At 36.2% G+C, this 22467-nt stretch overlaps 1 protein-coding gene across 12 annotated transcripts in view; it reads right to left on the bottom strand.

The window, feature by feature from the left end:
- The window catches only part of Ank2 (Ankyrin 2), a 278001-nt gene that overhangs the window by 167759 nt on the left and 87775 nt on the right, over positions 1–22467 (bottom strand). For all 12 annotated transcript variants that reach the window (XM_067788345.1, XM_067788347.1, XM_067788340.1 and 9 more), the window contains 3 exons: positions 20031–20574; positions 7058–7355; positions 1076–1461 (listed from right to left, as the gene is read on the bottom strand). In XM_067788345.1, coding sequence (XP_067644446.1) covers positions 1076–1461; positions 7058–7355; positions 20031–20574 — 1228 coding nt within the window. The remainder of the gene's footprint in view (positions 1–1075; positions 1462–7057; positions 7356–20030; positions 20575–22467) is intronic.

Below are 22467 nucleotides of genomic sequence, written 5' to 3'. Positions count from 1 at the left end.
TTTGAGAAATTGACATTCACTAGGTCTCCCAGGACGAGTAATCTAGTTGTGCCTAACTTTAACTTCGTTGCTTCGACAAGGCTGTTTTTCGTCAACACCGTACGTATTTGGAACTCTATCCCAGCTGCAATCAGGAATAATGTAAACCAAAGCAACTACAAACATATTATTTTCAGTTATTTTTCTAGTCAACAAACTTAAACTGGGCATTTGTTTTATTTTTATCTTATCTTAATCTAATTTAACCAAAATTTAAAAAATTAAAAATTTAAAGTTTTGTAGTATTGTTTTTGATATGCTTGTTTTCTAGCATCTTTTATTTATTTATTTAAATGAATTATATGAATTATGTTTGTTGTACTACAAAAGACAATTTGTCTTATTGTACTAATGTATTTTTTTTTTTTTTTTCCGAATAAATGAAATGAAATGAAATTACGTGGCGGTTTTCGAAATAGTACCATCGCAATATGCCAGTAAATTTTTCTTTCTTTTTTTTCAGTTTCTCTTAGAAAAACATAATAATTGAATATTCAATTATTATGTAGACGGTGTTAAGCTCAGGAATTCTTAAATAATAAGTATAAATTGAACACACCATTAAACAAACAAACATAAACATGTAAAACCGAGCCCGAGTTTTCAGCGCTTATCATTCGCAACGAAAAAGAAACTTTACAAGAACAAAACCTACATAACACACAAATTAATATAGAGACAGAATGTCTCAATTGTGTTGTTAGTGTAGAAATGAGATAAACTGAATTAAACAAGGAAACAAGTACAAGCAGGATAGCCTAGTGGTTAAGGCAACTGTAGTTTCACCGTGTGATTCGCGGTTCGGATGTCGGTGAAACTTTCATAACATTACGAAATTGCCTGATGATGATTACGTGGCGGTTTTCGAAATGGTACCATCGCAATATGCCAGTAAATGTTTCTTTCTTTCTTTTCAGTTTCTCTTAGAAAAAACATAACAATTGAATATTCAATTATTATAAGACGGTGTTAAGCTCATGAATTCTTAAATAATAAGTAAAAAAAGAACACATTTGTAATATGTATCTTCAATTACCTTCGGGCTCAAAACATTGTTGCATTACATCATGCATTATTTCTTCAGCATTATCAATTGTATGCTCACGCCAAGTTTCGCCATTATCCGAACGCAGAATTATAATTTCACGTTCCTTACCGCGCAAAGATGCAAAATGTGGTACCTCCATAATGACCGGGCCAATGAACTTTGTTGAAACTGGACCCAATTCTAAAACACGACTTGCCAATGCCTCACCTTCCATTAATTGTGGTGGATGCATGGTGCGTTGTGGTTTAACATAACGGCAAGTGACGCGAGTCGGTTGACAAGTGGAACGCGATGGTATAATCATGCGTACGCCACTATGACGACAGCCACGCATTGCACCGCCGCGAGCATCGACGAGGAATGAAACAAGAAAGCTGCAAGATGATTGACTTATTTTAGTTTTTTTTTAATAAGTTCGTTGTAGTATTAAAATAATAAGTTAAAGGTTTCCGTACAACATGTTTTCAAATTTTATTCTCCTTATTTCGCGTTATATACAACCACACTCGTGAACATGTGTGTCACAAATGGTTGAAGGAAGGTTGAAAAAGCTACTTTTAGATAAAAATTTTAATTCGTTTTATTTCCGCAGTTATTTGTTATACGGATTCCATATATGAGTTTTATTGCAGTGGGAGTGAGGGTCGGGGTGGAAGTGAGAGTTGGACTAAGAGTAAGAGATGGAGTGGTAGTACGAGTGAAAGTGATATTTGGAGTGGGAATGGCAGTGAGAGCGGGAGTTACAGTTGAAGTGGGAGTTAGAGTGAGAGTGGGAGTGAGTGATAGGAGTGGGAGTGAGAGCAGGAGTGTGATTTGGAGTAAAAGCGGGAGTGAGAATGAGAGTGGGAAGGAGATACATAAATGGAATAAGGGATGATCAAGAATAAAAAAAATTGAGGATAAAGGAGACGAGAATGGTATAGAGAGAGAGAAGGGGGAAGGCGGGACTCACTTTTTGAATGTAGGCAAACCAATTTTCGCACTCCCATAAGGCAAATCTTTGTTAATACTAAATCACTAATGAGCTGAGCACATACAATCCGTCAACGTCACGACGTACGCCAATTTTCACGGACAGCACGTACGTGATGTAAGGACTGAAATACTTGCATTTAGTAATAAAATTTTAGATTTGGTAATACAATTTTAGATTCCATTGATAAAATAATAATAGGTAGTCAACAATGAGGGTTTGGTCCGTGTGTGCAAGTGGGGAAAGCTTTTGACCGCCATTCACTAGGCAATAGCCAGAGCGATTCTTTTGCATTCGGTTCAAGCAGCTCACTACTGTCGGATCAATCGGCTCGCTATATAAACAAGTAAGTAATAATTTGTGAGTGTGCAGCGCGGGACAGTTGCCAGCCATACTTGCACCAACAGCATTTACGTCTAAGCTATATGTGTTTAAATTAATCAATACAGGGCTGCGGCTAACTTTATACCCCTACGACTGAATCAGTTAAGAATGCGTTCAAATGGTCTGCTGTTTTGTAAGCCATTATTATGTTAAATGTGTCAGTTGAAAGCAATACGAGGACTGTATTAGAACCCTCTCTAAATGAGATAGTTCTGCGCTAAGTCAGAACTAGTGCGATTCGCTGCAGGAAGATTTAAAATTTTTAGCTCAATGAGATATCGATCGCAAGATTCCACATGCTCTGAACGAATATTTTAAATATCCCTAGGCAACCGGAACGTTACTTCAAACTCGAAATATCAATTCTTGCGCCACCTAGCGAAACTTTTTTTCTCCATGTTTCATTGCCATCGGGTTCTAAAGTATGTTTCAAGACTCTAGCTTAATCTATTGCAAAACTACCCAATTTTGTATTGAAATTTTGGGGACAAACATGAAACCGACCCAATATAAAGGAAGTTAAAAGAATATGATAGCTTTCCTAGAGCTTGGTCTAGCAACAGGTCACAAAAAATACACTTCAAAATAAAAAAAAACTCTAAAAAGTCTGCAGGGGATCGCCAGATTTGTATCCGCCAGTTCTAATTTGTGGGATATCAGCTTAAGCGTGATTTCGTGAAGAATAATTCGTACCGACATCTACTAACAGCGAGTTATATAGATACAAGGCCCGACTCTTCTATGCTGTTGTTGCAGGAATAGTACTTTGCCCCATTCAATTAACGAGACCACTTAAAAATCCTCTTTCGCGAGGAAACCAGCAGTTTCAACAAGTGACGTCCATCACGCTGGAAATTCTGCTTTCATTTTCTGCAAGAACTACCTGTTGAATTAATTTTGATCAGTCCATGAGTATTACGCAATGCAGAATTCTAATCTAGGATTCGTTTAAGTCGTATTCCTCAACATTTTTTAAAAGGCTTTTAAAATTTGCGCGATTTTATATTGGAGCTATACGACCTAAACAGACGTCGGTTCAATCAAAATTAGAATAAGCATTCACTCTCAGGTGATGGAACATCAAAATGTTTTTTGTTTTTTCGATAGTTTTTTAAATACCGTTTAGTATTTATGGTCCGTATTTGAGAGTACCATTAATTCAAATTTCGGATTTGAAAATTCTCGTATCATTTTAAGCCAATTCTGCATATCGAATGACTGAAAAGTGATATACAATATAAAAACATATAAACTGTGCTTTTTTAAACAACTTATACCACCCTCTCCCGGTTGTACGAAACCCTCATTATTTAGATTTTAGCATAGCTACCTCTTCCAAGAAAGCTTTCGGCTGCATGTAAACAAAAATTCATAAGTATGACAATATTACTTACAAATCCTCCAAGATTATATATTTTGTATAACATATGTATATACCCACTCAAAGAAACATTTTTCAATAATTTACAGAAGCGAACAAAATAATAACAGTGGCAATTTTATATCTAATTTTGTAAATTTAATTCTTCATTTTTTATTTATGATATTGGGACGAATTGATGTGAATAGTGATACTAGCATCCCTAATGCGATACTAAGCAGCCACTTGTATGTACGTAAACAAATCAATCATTATTTACATTATTACATGTACATACAAGGCAACAGAGAGATACTCACCATCAGCCGAAGTAGTACTCACATATACACACGCATATGACTATGCGAGAGACTATAAACTACAAATATACATGTACATATATGGCTGGTAACCAAGCATGAAGTTCGCGAAGTTACTAGATCTTAGGAGAAATGGGTGAACTAGGCAACAGAGAGTATAAAAGCAGCGAAAGCTGAGTAGTCAGAAAGCAGTTTGATTTAAACATGCAATTAGTTGTGAAGTACTTTCAAAGTAGTCTAATAAAGACCATTTTGCATTATTGAATATTGGAGTTATTTATTCAACAGTTTAGTGATTCGAACGTTAGCAGAAGGTTTCACATAAGCGGAATTTAACTAAATTCGTTACAATATTTTAAGAAAAAACTTCTATGAGTTTTGTAACTGAAACTATGCAAACCAAGCTGATAACTGTTTTCGAAAATATTTGAAAATTCGAGAAAATTTTACGAAAATTTTGTACTTCTTTTTCTGGAACTCTCAGATTTTTTTTGTTTTTTTTTTTAGCTTGAAGCTCAATCAATTTCAATGTACAAGTTATAGATCTCTCAAAATTCGCATTGATTTTTTACTGAAAGGATTTTTTTAGATTTTCTGCCATACTCACACTTTTGTATGAAAACATTCGAAACAACCTTCTAAAAAAATATTTCAAAACTTAATGAGACTTTTGAGAGACCTATCACTTTTAGTTGTTGGATGTAAACGTTTGGGCTGCATAACTGAGAGCTAAAAAAAATTGTCGATTCTTCAAATATAAAGCTCGAAATTTTTTTCGGAAATGTGTTTGAGATTGAGATTGAAGCTATGCATCAGTCAGGTTTTTCTAAAATTATAGAAAATGTAAAGGAACATAATTGACGATTTTTTTTTTTAAATTGGCACTGCTATTTTCGTATTCGCTGCTGAATTAAATTTTTAATTTCAATATTTTTCTAATGGAGATCTATTTTCAAAGTTGTTACTGCTAAAATTTTTTTTCTGAATGCATCATATATTACTTCCACAAATTGTGCTTTGGGTGTTTGATTTAAAATTTGGAATAAACTTTCAAAATTTTCGAAATTTTTTTCAACTTTTAAGGCCCACTTGCAGAGTTTAACCCCTAATGAGAAGTAAAATTAAAAGAACTCTTGCCTTGGCCTGGAAGGTTTGAAAAAAGTTTCGAACGTAGATTTAGATGGATTTGAAACTAGTTTTCTATGAAAAAAATGTTTAAAGCGAAATTAAGTAAAGGCTTTCCAGGACGAAGAGAGTCTCGTGGAAAAATTTCTGTGTTAAATAATAGAGAGATAATAGAGAGAGAGTACATACAGCCCCAATCAGATGGATCGGTTGCATGCCAAATTACAGGAAGAATACTTTACAATGGGGAACGAGAATAAATGCCCCGGAACAGCTTGAGCACAGGCCATACGGCCATAGTAGTTTAGCGTAATCACATAGTAGACAAACAGACTACCTAATTCGGCACCTGCGCTTCGAAGGGGCTGTTAGAGCAACAATAGAGGTAAAGTTTGCGCAAGGTTGCCAAAATGGCACACGAAGTTGTAAGGAGTAGTGTTTCCGGTACACTATGCGGATCCGGAAATTAACCGATCCTACAAACTCTACAGATCATTGAAATCGCTTAAACCGCAGTCGCGTATTGACAACCATGCCGCAATTAGGGCAATAATCTCGTATAGCGCAACATTTAAAAGTGTAAGCAATACCTGAAAAGAATTGGGATGCAAAGCATGCATCCATATGAGGTCGCAGGACATATGGAAATAGATGTGCATGGAAATCGGATAAGGTTGCTAAAAAGAGAGCATCCCTCGTAACTTCTACCGTAGGCTTCCCAATCAGATTGTCGAGATTAAAAGACGGCGATTGACCAAGAAGAAAAATCGTGGAACCACAAAGTAATCATCAAAAATAGAAGACTGTAGGCTCATGAGTTTCAAATAAGACTTAGTTAGGCATAGCAGATGTAGGAAGAGCGGGCTGGAGAAGCTCGTGCCCTGCGCTCGTCAGGTTAAGACTCCAGGTATTAAGAGCATATCAGATCTAGAAGTTACAAGTGGCATTAGTCATAGAAAGCTTCTAGTATTTGCCACGACGTTGAAAAAGCGGATGAGCTAGCTAAAAACGGCGCATTCCTTGAAGCTCGCTCCGTAGATGTCCCAGTTAGACTGGGCGAGATTGAGCGAAGGCGAGAGGTGCACATGATCGACCAAGCAGGAAAGGCGTGGGTTCAAGCGCGGGGCTGTAAATTGTCGAAGATTATGTGGTCTTATAACCTCAGACTAACAAAGTTGCTTCTATCATTAGAGAGGACTGTATATCAATGACGGGTATTCTGACTGGGCACTGCCTTCTGGCGTCACATGCCTTTAAATTAGGATTGATCAGTGATAGCAGATGTAGGAAGTGCGGGCTGGAGGAGGAAACGATCGACACGTTCTGTGCTCGTGCCCTGTGCTTGCCAGGCTACGACTCCAGCTATTAGGAGTGATACCACTGTCAGATCTAGAAGCAGCAAGTGGCTTAAGTCCTAGGAAGCTTCTAGTATTTGCCAATAGGACGGAGTTATTTTATAACATAGGTTCTGGTGTTTGATAGGTTTTTTCAGTTTGGTTGTTAAGTTACTTCTGGTAAGGCTATGGACTCAATTCAGTCTAAGTGACGGGCGCGTTCAACCTAAACTAAACTCTAATGTGATGTTTACTATGAGCTTCAAGATAATTTGCCGTTCTGCAAGTGGGCCTTAAAGATAAGACCAAAATTTAGAACTTCGATTTAGAGAGATATGAAATTAGAGAAAAATATTGAAATTAAAACGAAATCTTTAAAAGCTTAAACCAATACAAATTCTGAGTAGGTTATATGTATAAATTAGGGTATGAATACGGTAATGAAAAAACAAAAACCACACCATAACAACTTACCCAGGATATTTTTGTTCCTCAGTAAGTCCATTGCCCATATAAATACCATCAACATGTGATTTACCAACACCATGCACCTGTGCCTTATGTGGGCTAATTAATTCTTCAGCAATGGCTTGTTGTTGTGGTTGTCCACCACCAAAACCATTAGCATATTCAGCACTATGAGTCATCATGCGATTTGAATCGATACGTTCATCACGTGTCACATCTATTGGTAATGAGTCATCGCCTAAAGATTTCATTTCATCAACTGTCAAATAACGGTAAGGCTGATCGGAAAGCATGTTATCTTCGCCTGGTTGATTGTTTGTGTGGTTGTGTTGATTGAAGTGGTAAGTTGATAAAGTTTTAATTTATTTGGCATTCCATTGATATCCGATTTATATGCCGATTGAATTGTTTTTGCAGTTTAATTATTTAGCGGTGCCAGCGCGAAGAGTGCAGAAAAAATGTATAAGAGAAATAAATAAACGGAAAATCAAAATATGCAAATGACTTTTTTTTGTATCATACAATTTTTATTTGTTTAAATTTATAGCAAACACACATGCAGTATTGTTGTTATTATTTTTTTTTTTTTTTTTTTTGTTAAATATGAAAGCTTATAATGCATTGGCGCTGGCACTCAATTGGGATTATATGAATGATTATGACATATATTTAAGATTTGGATATATACATATCTGTTTATGTGTTATTATGTACTTAAGTCATAAGATAACTAAAACAGAAGTAACTTAAATTATATACCAAATAGATCTGTTATTTTAAATATATGGGTCACTCCATCTAGGTAAGGTTGAATTGGCCGCCTCCGCTGCCCAAGCGGGGACACACTTAGACCATTGTGGCCCGTTGTGATGCCACGAAGGAGCCCTTGTTTCCCTCCTGTATAAAGTGGTTCATGCACCCATGAAACTTAACCAGTGCGTTTCCCTAATGCTGCGCAGAATTTTATTTATATTTGCGTATTCTAGCTCCGCAAGGCACCCATAGAAGTGTCTGTGACAGAGCGGAACAATAGCATAGATAATAGACTGGGTCGATTTATTAACCGATATCGCGCCATCGAGTTTTCTATAGGATTTGGGCTCAGGAAAAAAAGTTCCACTACGCATACCCAAAAAAATAATTTTTGAGCTTGCGAAATTTCATTTATTTGACCATTTTTCAACTTTGATTTTTAAGGTTTTTTCATGACATACTAAAAAAATTTCTATTTGATTGTAAAACTTTCATGTATACCCTGTCCGACCCCAAAATGCCCGGTAAAAACGTTGGCAATAACAGTTTTTTGAAAAAAAAAATTTATTTTTTTTTACATTTGAAATTTTTTTTAAAAATCAAAGCCGAAAAAAGTAACAAAAATTAAATTTCGCAGGGTCGAAAATTATTTTTTTGGGCATGCGTAGTGGAAATTTTTTTTTCCTGAGCCCAAATCCCATCGAAAAATCGATGGCGCGATATCGGTTAACTTTCGTCCATACAAATCGCCCCACCCTAATAGATAATGATCTACTCTTTCTACCTCCATCTCGTCCATACAGCTGGACAGAAGTAATTTCTTTGCAGGCTCAAATGAGCACCATGAGCGCCCACAAGACAGTGACTTGTTAGAGGCAATTCAGAAGTATGACCGATTGCGATCTCTTTTCTTCCAGCTTGGGACAGATTTGCCTGGAAACCCCGCATGTTGCTTCCATGGCGTATCTCGCGTTACCTTGTTCCGTTAGTAGTTAATCTCCAGCGGATACTTAGATTAAGGACGAAACACTCTTCTTTATGCTCCTGAATGGAGAAAGCGATAGAACGCCTTGGGAAGGTGATGAACCCGAGCCCACAATTGATGTTGATGGAACTAATGGTATCCCAAATGTCTGTGACGAAGTCAGAATAGCTTTACTGCAAACTGCGCCTCCTATGGTGGAATTAGCCTTCTTAGTACCGCATATAAGATCGTGTGAAGTGTATTGGAGGATTTTGAAGGATTGAAACCCACTGTAAATAGGCTGATTGGACCTTATCAGTGCGGCTCTACCTTCGACCATATTTACACTATGCACCAAATCTTAGAAAAAATACGCGAAAAAAGGATAGACACAAATCACCTCTTTGTCGATTTTGTAACTGCCTTCGACAGCGCTAAAAGGAACTGCCTATATGCCGCTTTGTCTGAAGTCGCGCTGTAAGTTCTGCTTACTCCAAATTGGAAAAGGGTGCGGAAAAGAAGGGTTTGATGGCAAATGAGTACAAATCGAAACACCTGCTGTTGGCAAGCAAAGAGTCAGCTCATTTGCGCCTTGGCAACCACGCCACTGTTGGCAACCAAATTTTCAAAATAGCAAAAGATTCTACTTTGGACTGAGTAGGCAACTGAAAAATAAAGTTCTCTCTTGACGTTTTCTTATCGGAACCCGCCTATGGAAGCAGAACAAGAGGACGGCCCCCACTTCGCTGGAAAGGTCAGATTGAAAACGAATTAAATGTCCTTAAAACAAGTAAAGGTGTCTAAGTTCGGGTGTAACCGAACATTTATATACTCAGCGTGAGCTTCAATTGTACATTTCATTTCAGAACAATTACTTTTCTACATAACACGTGGCACCGCCCGTTTAAAAAAAATGTCTCCCCATTTCCTCTTACAATAAAACTTGATAAGTGAAATGTCATTGATCCAAAACTATTTTTTGCTAAGTTATAGCTTATTATTCTAGTCTACGAACCTTTTAAACTTGTTTTATATCTAAGTTGCCGTGGTCTTTAACCGATCCCGTCCATTTTTACTAGAAATATTTCCTGCTATATGGAAAATTTGTGTACACAATTTCATTACGATCCGTTAATTTTTCTTCGAGTTATGGCTCCCGAAACATAGAAAATTGCGGTGCCACGCCCATTTTTAAAATTTGAAGTTTTTCCTATTTATTGTTACAAATACACTTGGGAAATGAAATACCATTGATATAAAGCTCTTTTTTGCAAAGATATAGCTTATTTTATTCGTCCACGACCCTTTTAAAAATCTTTTATATAAAAGTGGTCGTGGTCCTTAACCGATTTCGTTAATTTTTCTTCAAAGCATTCCTTATAGTAAAGGCAAACTCTCTGCCGAATTTTGTTACGATAGGTTTAACGATTTTTGATTTATGATTAATACCATTTTGTAAAATTTATTTTATCACAAGTGGGCGGTGCCACGCCCATTTTAAAAATGTTTTCCAAATTTTTATCAAGTGTCTCAATATCAGCCTACGCGTCAAATTTCAACATTCTATGTTTATTATTTACTAAATAATCAAGTTTTTTGTGTTTTTCAAAATGTTATATATATAAAAAGTGGGTGTGGTTATCATCCGATTTCGCTCATTTTCAATACCAATCGATTCTGAGTCCAGATAAGCTCGTGTACCACATTTGGTGAAGATATCTCAAAATTTAGTCAAGTTATCGTGTTAACGGACAAACGGACGGACGGACGGACATGGCTCAATCAAATTTTTTTTCGATACTGATGATTGTGATATATGGAAGTCTACATCTATCTCGATTCCTTTATATCTGTACAACCAACCGTTATCCAATCAAAGTTAATATACTCTGTGTGCAAAGCACGCTGAGTATAAAAATGCGCAAATCTCTAAAGAGAGAAGACTTAAAAGGCTCACGATGGGATAACTGACTTCAAGTTATGTGTTCGTGTCCTACGCTCGCGTGGTCAAGACTCCAGCTAGTATTTGCCAAGTGAGTATATTCCAAGAAGAGTGAAGTATTGCAAATTTTAGTAACTTGTACTGGATTTTCAATTTGAAGAATTTCATCCACCAGATTTTTTGGAAACCATTTTCTGTGTCGCGACTTAAAAAGTTTGAAAGCCGCTGGTTTAGCGGATCGTTGTGGGCATATATATAGCTTTTCTAACTCAAGTGTTTGAAACGATTCATTCTTCAATTTATAGACACGCGCAATCCTTCATGAAAACAAAATTTTATAAGTTCCTAACATAAAAAATTTCGAGTTTTTATTAAAATTGTATGCCAAATTTTGATTTGTCATTATGTCATGTGAAAAAAGTACATTTTACCTTCAAATATCTTATGAAAAAAATTGTTTGCTATTTCTTATGTACATATGTATGTATGTATATTGGGGTGGGTTGATTTGTATGGACGAAAGTTAACCGATATCGCGCCATCGATTTTTCGATAGGATTTGGGCTCAGGAAAAAAGTTCCACTTCGGATACCCAAAAAAATAATTTTCGAGCCTACGAAATCTCATTTTTTGACATTTTTTCGACTTGGATTTTTAAGGTTTTTTTCATGAACTACTAAAAAAAATTTCATTTGATTTTTATTTTTTAAATACCCTGTCCTTTATAAATGTCCGCTAAAAACGTTGTCGATAATAGTTTAAAAAAAATATATATTTTTTTTTACATGAAAATTGTACAATCAAATGAAATTTTGTTTAGTAGGTCATGAAAAAAACCTTAAAAATCAAAGTCGAAAGAAAGTAAAATATGAGATTTCGTAAGCTCGAAAATTATTTGTTTTTGGGTATGCGTAGTGGAACTTTTTTTTCCTGAACTCAAATCCTATCGAAAAATCGATGGTGAGATATAGGTTAATAAATCGACCCAGTCTAATGTATATACTTTAAAATTTGTTTATGTGTTTTTAAAAATTATTCGTATGTTTACGAGTATTTACAAAAGTACCAAACACCATAAATGGAGTAATTAAATGCATCAACACCAAAAAAAATAAATAAATAAACAAACTCACACATTAAGATTGGTTTAAACATTTACGCAAATATTATGCACACACATGCACATATGTATGTATGTGTGTACCACAGTGGTGCACAAGGACGGCAAAACTTCGAATACAAACGCAATTTTTTGTAGTAGTATGTGTTTACCGTTATTATGTGGTGGAAGCGCGCTGTCCGAAGATACTCGGTTCAAGCCCCGGGAAAAGCAACATCAAAAATTTAGAAACAAGTTTTTTAATTAGAAAAGTTTTTCTAAGCGGGGTCGACCCGCGTAAGTGATTTGGCAAGCACTCCGAGTGTGTTTCTGCCATGAAAAGCTTGTCAGTGAAAACTCGTCTGCCTTGCAGGTGCCTTTCGGAGTCGGCTTAAAAGATGTATGTAGGCCCCGTCCCGCCAATTTGTAGGAAAATTAATATAAAACCTCTGCGGAGGATGTGGCGCTTTATATTTTTTTATGTGTTTACATGGAACGTATTTGAGCATGGAATTCAAGTATGTGATGTTTACTGCTTGAAGTACAAGCAAAAACCGATTGACAGCTTGCTGTACTGAATCTTTGTCGGTGCGCTCACACGACATGTAGGTAAATGCCGAATAGTTTCTGCAGCTTTACGAAGTGCTTGAATGCATCACTGATTTAAAACTATATTCACGTTGCGCCATAAACTGGACTTAATACCTGCTGTTAAACTCCAAAACAGCTCGTTAATTCGAGTTTAGGGAGCAACGTGAACGTAGTATGTAAGGATGTCAGTCTATACACTAGGGTGATCGAAACTAGAGCTTTGAGATGAAAGCTTTCACTGGATTCTAATGGCTATTGAGATAAGATATATTTCCGGATCAGCACAATATACCGCAGACTCTACTTCTTCTACTACTATGGAGCCATCGGTGTACACGTGTATCGCCTCGTCCGCAATTTGGGCACCCTTGCGCTGACCTCCATCTCTATTGTGGCTCTAAAACCCCCTTCGAAGCGCAGATACGGAATCATGATGACGATATATTACTATGCGGCCATAATGTGGTCTACGCACAAGCTGCATAGTGGCACAGAGCCTCGTTGCCGTTGTTAACGCTATGTACTTCGCCATCAAGTCTACAGATGGAATGTGCAGAATGGCACACATTGCAGCCGTCGAAGCTATTTTCAGGGCTCCCGTAATGCTAAGCATTGATAGCCATCATACCACCTTTAACTTTTTTGATGTAGGTTCTTTTTTGTGTGACTTTCTACCAAACAAGGACTCTATCGAATAGGATAGCCTTTACAATCGCTGTAAATACGCAATGAGAGACAGAAAGCGTTTTCACTATTCCATCCACGTTGAGCTTCTACAAAAAATTACAATCTAAAATGATTCCTAGATGTTTCGTGCAAGGGTCGCCCCCCAAGCTTAGGCTTCGTCGAATTTGGGACATTATTTCTCTTAGTAAACAAGACCATATCCGTCTTGTCCGCGTTGGTGGTCAAACCAACATTAGATGCCAGGAATTTCTATCCCAAGCCAACAGTTTGACGGGTGTCTGGTCTAACAGCATAGCCGTTTTGCTTTTTTCTATGTGTCCTTTACATATCTGCTTTCTCCTGCGAGTTTGATTGCGATTCCGATTCCGATAAAGCAGATTTGTATGTTTCGATTCCAATTCCAGGTCCCGTAAGCTTACTTCCATTACATCTCTGCTGCGCTTATTTTATTTTCATTATACAGTTTTAAAGATGGTACAACTGTAATATGAAAACCATTTCGGCTGCTTTTAGGGGAATGGAACAAAAAAGTAAGCTTTTTATTTCTTATGGGGACCGACCAATCGCTTTTTAATACCCAAATAATGCCTCAGGTAGCTAAACATTTCGGTAAAACTAGTTTTGGGACCTTCGCGCTTTATTTATAATGTTTTGCTTAGTAACTGACTCTTCAAATCTTTAGCTTCGTCGAAATCATTGTTAACTGACTACTAGTATTATGTTTATTTAAACTCTGCTATAAGAAATGTTTGAAATATTACGATCACCCTAGTTCACATCTGCTGTTACTGATATACGCATGTGCAGTGTTTGCATTTCCTACTTCAGAGAAGCAGCAGCAACAAAAATGCGCTCTGCTACCGCTCCGGCTCTAAACGTAAACAGAGTATAGAGCAGAGCTGTAGCATTAAAAAGTGATGGCATTCTTTAGGCTCTGCTACGAGTTACGTCGTGTTTTAGAGCGTAGCAAATAGCAGAATAAAAACTGCGAGCTATATTCCTTTTCTAGTGGAGCGATCGCAAAAAAAATATATTTAATGCTATTTGCTCTATTAGACATTGTTATGCCGAACCTTGTCTTTGTTGTTGAACTTGTTTTGGTTGTTGGAGCTTATGAAGCGTTGTGATGTTGTTATTCATGTATCTGTGGCATTAATTGCCAGTAATTAAGTTGTTGTTGTAGCTTCTTTTTTTGGTCATTGTAGCAGAGCAAATACCATTAAATTTATTTCTTTTGCTAAAGCTCCACCAGAAAAAGCATTTCGTTCGGAGCTTTTTGCTCCACTCTTGAACACGACGAAGCTCATAGAAGAACCTAGGAAATGCTCTAATTTTTTATACTACGGCTCTGCTCTTCATGTTCAGAGCCGATGCAATAGCAAAAAAACTGCAGAGTAGAAAATCTTTTTCAATCAATGTGTAGTTGTGTACACAAATACATACATATATACTCATACGTACATATATCCCCCGTAAAGTGTGAAAGGTGGTCTAAAAATTTTGACATGTTACATATGTATTTATTTACAAAACTTGATAGCCAATTAGTTTCTAGAAAAGAAAATTTTAAATTTTGTTGTAAACTATACCACACACGCACACACTTTATAAGGAACTTTTTTTAATTACGAATAGCTTTGATTATTATGTGGTAAATCGATATTTAAGATATTTTTGAATACTGCTAATAAACATAAAGCCCAATTTGCGAAACTTACTAGACATAAATAGAGTTTCACCATGATAATATGGAAGATAAATGTGGCCTTCATTCGTATTTCGATCACCCCTAATGCCATAACATGGATCCAAATCGTTCGTGTCATCTGATTTGACACAGATTTGCCAAACAAAAGCAAAAGATATATTGACAAAGTAGTTAGAGTTCATTTTGGATTAATCAATTTTGCATACAAATTTTAAAAATTTTTCTTTTCTGTTTTGGCTACACATTTATTGATTAGAAAAAAATTAACTTTGTGTCAAATAAGTGGTGTGCTTCGCATTGTGTTATATTGAATTAGCATGTCAAAGTTTTTATACCATTTTTTTGTTAATGTACATAATTTAAACTTTAGTAGTTGTCTGACAAATTGAAAAAGCACCTATAAATCGTTCCAATATACATATATTTGATCTCTTCTGAAAAACATTTGCTCTTTTCTCATAAATAGTTGCTCGTTTCTGGAATACATTTGCCAATTTCCCAAATGTATTTGTCCTTTTCTCCGATTCATTTACCCTTTTCTCAAATACAGTTGCACAAAATACAATTTGAAGTACTTCTTACAAACAAATTATATTGGCAGTTTTATTATTTAAATACTACAGACAAAATTTCTCGACTGTCAGTACAAATACCAGTTTTTTTTTCGGGCACAGATATTTTAAATCAATCAATCATTTTACAATAAATTTTGGGATCAGTTTGGAACTAATACGCAACCATTTCGGTATAATTCTTGCATTTATTTTAACAATATTTCGAGATCACTTCAGGAACATTGCTGAATTATTTCTGGAACATTCTGGGAACACTCCGGGACCTTTACTGAATTGTTTTCTTAATCGACTATCTGGACAGGTTATATTTGGACCTATTTCAAGGTTATATCTGATTTATTAACTTTTTTTTTTTTTGACAATTTCGAGTTGCTTGAATAATACTATGTTCAAACAGAAAAATAAATTGAGGCAATCTCGATTTAAATAGAGTGGTGTTCATACAACTCAATTTAGCTTACACAATAGTAATTTGATAGCTGGTTGGCTCATCTCTACAGCAACAACATACCTTTGTTCAGACTGTCAAAATGTGAGCGTTGGTATTAGGCAAATGGAATGGAATGAAAGCATAAAACTTTGAAATTCTTGTGTGTTGTAAGAAAATTTGTTCAATGTTTTGGTTTCATTTTGAGTTTACCATCTTCTTTTGACAATCCCTACTCCAGTGAAATGAAAAAAATAAAATCAGCTGATGAGATGAGCCAACCATATACTTGGCCATGCGTAATTGACGTTTAAATCTTCTCAATAAACGCACTTTACAAGGTTGCATTTGCAGTTTGAAACAATTTGTTACGTAATTTTATACGCAATTTCGATAACTGACAGATTAGTAACTAACTGTAGATGGTGAAAACGGGCCTAAAGCGCTTATTGCACTAACTTTTCCATACAAAATACAAATTCGCAATTATTTCATTATTGAATGCCTAATGAAGTCAAAATTCTAGTCAGCTTTAAATAATTTATGAAAAACCAGAAAAATACAAAAATAGTGCATCCGTGCCAGCCAAAAAATAGGCACAGGTTTGGTTAGATGCAACATTTGGTAATATTTGCTCAACCATTTTTTTCGGATTAATTTCATAGTTAAATAGGAAAAGGCTGCTTTCCATTTCAATTATTTATTGTAAAAAAGAAAATTTGTTTCGGCCTGCTGACGGATTTTCGTTAATGTAGGAAGTGGCCGTGTACGAAAAGGAGAAAATAACACTACTCGACAAAAAAAATCTCCAAAAATAAAATAGGCCTGTCCTGAAGTCAAATTTTCTCCTGATTCCGAATATGACTTCTATTTTCCTGTGGCAGATCTAGTTTCCGAGATATCGGCGAAAATATGAAAATTCCCATTTTTGCAGAACACTACTTCATATAGGTAGGGCAAAAATTTGCCAAAAAACGTTGGAAAAATTTTGAGAAAAAAAATAAATTTTTTTAAATTTTTCAGATTTAACCACTTTAAAATGCTTCATTTTGGCGCTCAAGTTACGTCAACAGTTGACATTGAAAATTCACGCCCTTCTGTGCTATGTTGGCAATTCACAGGCAACGCAATAGCAGGGCCAAATTAACGCAAAAAGCATAATTAACATTACATTTTGCATTGTCAATTACTCCTTGAAGTTTCTTTCTATTCGTTAAAAGTCATTGAAATTCCATCACCATTCAAAATAATATGAAACCAAAGCGAATTTATACAAGGTGGTGGCAAAGCAATTCGCCGTGCAGAAGAATGTTATGTAAAAACATGTAAGGAAGGCTAAGTTCGGGTGTAACCGAACATTACATACTCAGCTTAGAGCTTTGGAGACAAAATAAGGGAAAATCACCATGTAGGAAAATGAACCTAGGGTAACCCTGGAATATGTTTGTATGACATGGGTATCAAATGAAAATGAAAGGTTAACATGAGTATTTTAAAAGGGAGTGGGCCTTAGTTCTATAGGTGGACGCCTTTTCGAGATATCGCCTTAAAGGTGGACCAGGGGTGACTCTATAATATGTTTGTACGATATGGGTATCAACTTAAAGGTATTAATGAGGGTTTTAAAAGGGAGTGGTGGTAGTTGTATATGTGAAGGCATTTTCGAGATATAGACCAAAATGTGGACTAGGGTGACCCAGAACATCATCTGTCGGGTACCGCTAATTTATTTATATATGTAATACCACGAACAGTATTCCTGTCATTATTCCTAGGGCTTTTGATTTCACCCTGCAGAACTTTTTCATTTTCTTCTACTTAATATGGTGGGTGTCACACCCATTTTACAAAGCTTTTTCCATAGTTATATCTTGCGTCAAAAAACCAATCTAATCAGCATGTTTCATCCCTTTTTTCGTGTTTGGTATTGAATTATGGCATGTTTTTCATTTTTCGAAATTTTCGATATCGAAAAAGTGTCCGTTGTCATAGTCGGTTTTCGCCCATTTTTAATACCAAGATAAAGTGAGTTCAGATAAGTACCTGAACTAAGTTTAGTAAAGATATATCGAGCAACTTGCTCAAGTTATCGTGTTAACGGCCGAGCGGAAGGACAGACGGGCGACTGTGTATAAAAACTGGGCATGGCTTCAACCGATTTCGGCCATTTTCACAGAAAACAGTTATCGTCATAGAAGCTATGCCCTTACCAAATTTCACAAGGATTGGTAAACTTTTCGACTTATGGCATTAAAAGTATTCTAGTCAAATTAAATGAAAAAGGGCGGAGCCACGCCCATTTTGAAATTTTCATTTATTTTTGTATTTTGTTGCACCATATCATTACTGGAGTTGAATTTTGACATAACTTACTTATATACTGTAAAGATATTCAGTTTATTGTTAAAATTTTACTTTTAAATTTTTATTTTTTAAGTGGGCATGTTCGTCTTCTGATTTTGCCAATTTTTATTTAGCACATATATAGTAATACGAGTAACGTTTCTGCCGAATTTCATCATGATATCTTCAACGACTGCCAAATTACAGCTTGCAAAACTTTGAAATTACCTTCTTTTAAAAGTTGGCGGTGCCACCCCCATTGTCCAAAATTTTACTAATTTTCTATTCTGCGTCACAAGGTCACCTACCAAGTTTCATCGCTTTATCCGTCTTTGGTAATGAATTATCGCACTTTTTCGGTTTTTCGAAATTTTCGATATCGAAAAATTGGGCGTGATTACAGTCTGGTTTCGTTCATTTTAAATAGCGATCTGAGATGAGTGCCCAGGAACTTACACACCAAATTTCATTGAGATTTCTCAAAATTTACTCAAGTTATCGTGTTAACGGGCGGACGGACGGACGAACGGACATGGCTCAATCAATTTTTATTTCGATACTGATGATTTTGATATATGGAAGTCTATATCTATCTCGATTCCTTTATACCTGTACAACCAACCGTTATCCAATCAAAGTTAATATACTCTGTGTGCAAAGCACGATGGGTATAAAAATCATTAATTTCGATTAACTGACATCTTGTCGTACCAGTGCGTTGCTTGGAAACTATCAAGAAGAAGCAATAATCTGATGGGATAACACCGTCTGGTACTGAATTCGCCTTGTTTTAACAAAACTTTGTATTTCTGTTAAAAAAAATATTGTTGGCAGACACGCCAGTGACGCCAGCGCCAAAACTACGGAAAACTCTAATGTGTTTGGGCCTTTGGAGTTTATTTTGTATACAAAGAAAATAAATGTTTTCGAAGTAATTTATTCATATCACTCTAAACCAAATCATCTGTATTCGTTAATAACAGACAAAAAAATTATTACAATTTCATTCGTTATTCGAATAAGTTTTGCCTAACTCTGATTGAAAGTGACCAAACCCTGAGTATGATATGTATGTATGTTGTTATGTCGTCCTTAACATCATATTTGCCTGCGCCCGTGATTAGGAAATTGTTACACAGTGTTATATATAATATATATAAACAGTATATGAAAGTTATATAAAGTGATTATTTTTTAAATCAAAGATTTTTCAAGTGCAGCTGAACGTTTAGTTATGTTGATGAAATGAAAGGGTGCTTATGTAGGTGTCATGAAGAAAATGTTAAAATCAAGAAAACTTTGAAATCTTAATAAAATGTATATGACGCTCACATATATACTTATATACACTAGGGTGGATCGATTTATTAACCGATATCGCGCCATCGATTTTTCGATAGGATTTGGGCTCAGGAAAAAAAGTTCCACTACGCATACCCAAAAAAATAATTTTCGAGCCTGCGAAATTTCATTGTTTTGCCTTTTTTTCACCTTTGATTTTCAACGTTTTTTTCATGACCTACTAAAAAATTTTAATTTGATTGTCACACTTTCATGTAGGTATATCCTGTTTGACCCAAAAATGTCTTCTAAAAACGTTATCACCAACGTTTTTAGCGGACATTTTTGGGTCGGACATGGTATACATATGAACATTTTTTTAGTAAGTCATGAAAAAACCTTAAAAATGAAAGTCAAAAAAATGAAATTTCGCAGGCTCGAAAATTATTTTTTTGGGTATGCGTAGTGGAACTCTTTTTCCTGAGCCCAAATCGTATCGAAAAATCGATGGCGCGATATCGGTTAACTTTCGTCCATACAAATCGACACACCCTAATACACACACGCACACATATACATAATTATTATATATTTTTAAATTATACATACCGCCTTCTTCTTCTGAATCGGACATAAATGATTCATGCATTGCTTCTGGTGCCACAACACGATATTTCTCATCACTTTGTGTTTGTGGTGCATCATCAGATTCATTTGTAATCGATTTCAATGAATCTAAAACGCTTATATAACCCAATTTACGTGCAATATGTAACGGTGTTTGTCCATTAACTGTTTGTGCATTAGCATTTGCCTTATGCTCCAATAATAAATTAACAATATGACAATGTCCTTGTTGAGCAGTTTGATGTAATGGTGTATAACCGATTGATGTGGCAGCATCCACATTAGCGCCATGATTCAATAAGAAACGTACCATATTTGCTTGACCGAAATGTGCAGCCACATGTAACGGTGTATAACCGGCTTTGGTTGCCATATCGATATTAGCTCCGTTGCGTTGTAAAATTTCTGCAACATTTACATTATCCTCTTGTGCGCATAGATGCATTGGTGTTAGTCCATTCTTGGCTGGATGATTAACGCCAGCCTTATGCTCGATTAATAGATTTGATATTTCAGCATGACCCTCCTGGAATGTTAAAATTTATTACTAAATAAATCCGTAGGCACGCAAAGAGTTAATAATTATAATCAAAATTATTTTTATGAGAGTTGGGTGTCCTTCGCGCTCATACGTATGATTCGGAAGCAGAGGCATAATTTTTTTAAGCCTCCAGCGTTATGGAGAGAGATGTTAGGTCGCACCAAACGGTACTTCTATAGAAAAAAGAGCATCGTTACTTTAAATTGAGAGCCCAACTGTGATGAAATAGGCTCGTTCTCATTATACTGAAAATAGACGGGCAAAGAGCAGTGCTAGAGTACATAACTATGGAGGATAAATACCGATATGTGATCAAGGTGACCACCCTTCACGCTACATATCCTATCGTTAGTGCGAAAACCGAAAGCATCATTGCCTTCTGACGGTGGGAGCAGCTTTAGCTTCTAGGCGCCCCGCAAGGAAGCTGGTCAATCATGCCTTATACGGGGACAAATGACATCAATTGGCAACATTAAAGGAAGACACATCCTTCTCCGCCAGTTTTTCCAAAGCAGTTGGAGCAGATTAAAATTATTTGACATCCTCGTTATGTTTTCATATTGTGACGAATATTAGCATCACCAAGCTGATACTAAGCAGCCACTCGTATGTACGTAAAAAACTCAATCATAATTTACACACATATATACAAAGCAACGAAGAGATACTCACAAACACATGTAATCATCAGCCGAAGTTGGTTCTCACACACGCATATATGTAGCTCAATTACCAAGCAGGAGATACAGCAGTAGGCGAAACGTCTAGACTTTAAGAGATATTCGCGAATGTAGCGACGGATAGTATAAAAGCAGCGCAAGCTGAGTAGCCAGTAATCAGTTTTGATTTAAGCACGCTATTGATTGTGAAGTATAAGTGTTATTGTGAAGTACCTCAAAGTAGTATAATAAAGACCATTTTGCATTATTGAATATTGGAGTTATTTATTCAACAGTTTAGCGATTCGAACGTTAGCAGAAGGTTTGGAATAAGCGGAATTTCCCCAGAATTCGTTACAATATATAAATATATGTGTATCTTTCACACTTACTAGAATGCGTCGAAGTTGGAAGTGAATCATTTTGGCGGAGAGGTTTTCTGTCAGGAGCTCGATATAGATAACTCTCAACTTCAAGCTGTCGCGACTAAAGATTCGTTGAATGGGATTTTATCCAGTGCTACTAAGGTTAGAGAATTTAACGTCTACTCAGACTGTCAAGCGGATATCAAAGCCCTGAGATCAGCTGTGTTGGCATCAAGATTTATCTGAGAGCGCCTGACATCTTATGAGGTTGCATCGAATGATTTTAAGAGTAGGATAGGTAGTGGAACATAGTGCTATCATGGGCAATTGTCAACTGTATGGGAAATTCGGAGTGCCCCTGGCCACCTTTTGTGTACACCTAACATATTCGCCAGGAGTCACATAAGCGAACGGTGAACAAATATAGCGAGATCCTTTTGACCGAAAATAGCAGACCGTCTCCCGAAAATATTAGGCCCACCAAGGCTCATCTCTTAAGGGATAGTAGGGTGCTGACTGGTCACCGTTGAATTGGCTGACTGGTCATCGTTGAATGGGTGACCAGCAGCTTACTGAAAACATGTTCCTACGAAAGTATTTTGGTATCAGCCATTCAAGTAAGCAGTTATTCAAGTCAGTTTATACTACCCGGACAGGTACTGATCAATCTAACCCAATCTTTTCTAGACTTCCGAATACGGATCTGAATCCGATTCTGGAGCAAATTTGCACTCGATTCCGGCTCCCGATATCCCCAGATGTAATTACAGAAATCGGATGGTAATTTGTCCGAAACCTCGGTTAATGCAAAGCCACACAAATGTAGATTAACATCGTGGACAAGTGTTGGGCCT

This window comes from Eurosta solidaginis, chromosome 5, assembly GCF_040869045.1.
Source record: "Eurosta solidaginis isolate ZX-2024a chromosome 5, ASM4086904v1, whole genome shotgun sequence".
Classification (NCBI taxonomy): domain Eukaryota; kingdom Metazoa; phylum Arthropoda; class Insecta; order Diptera; family Tephritidae; genus Eurosta; species Eurosta solidaginis.
This window is presented reverse-complemented; position numbering and strand designations above follow the sequence as displayed.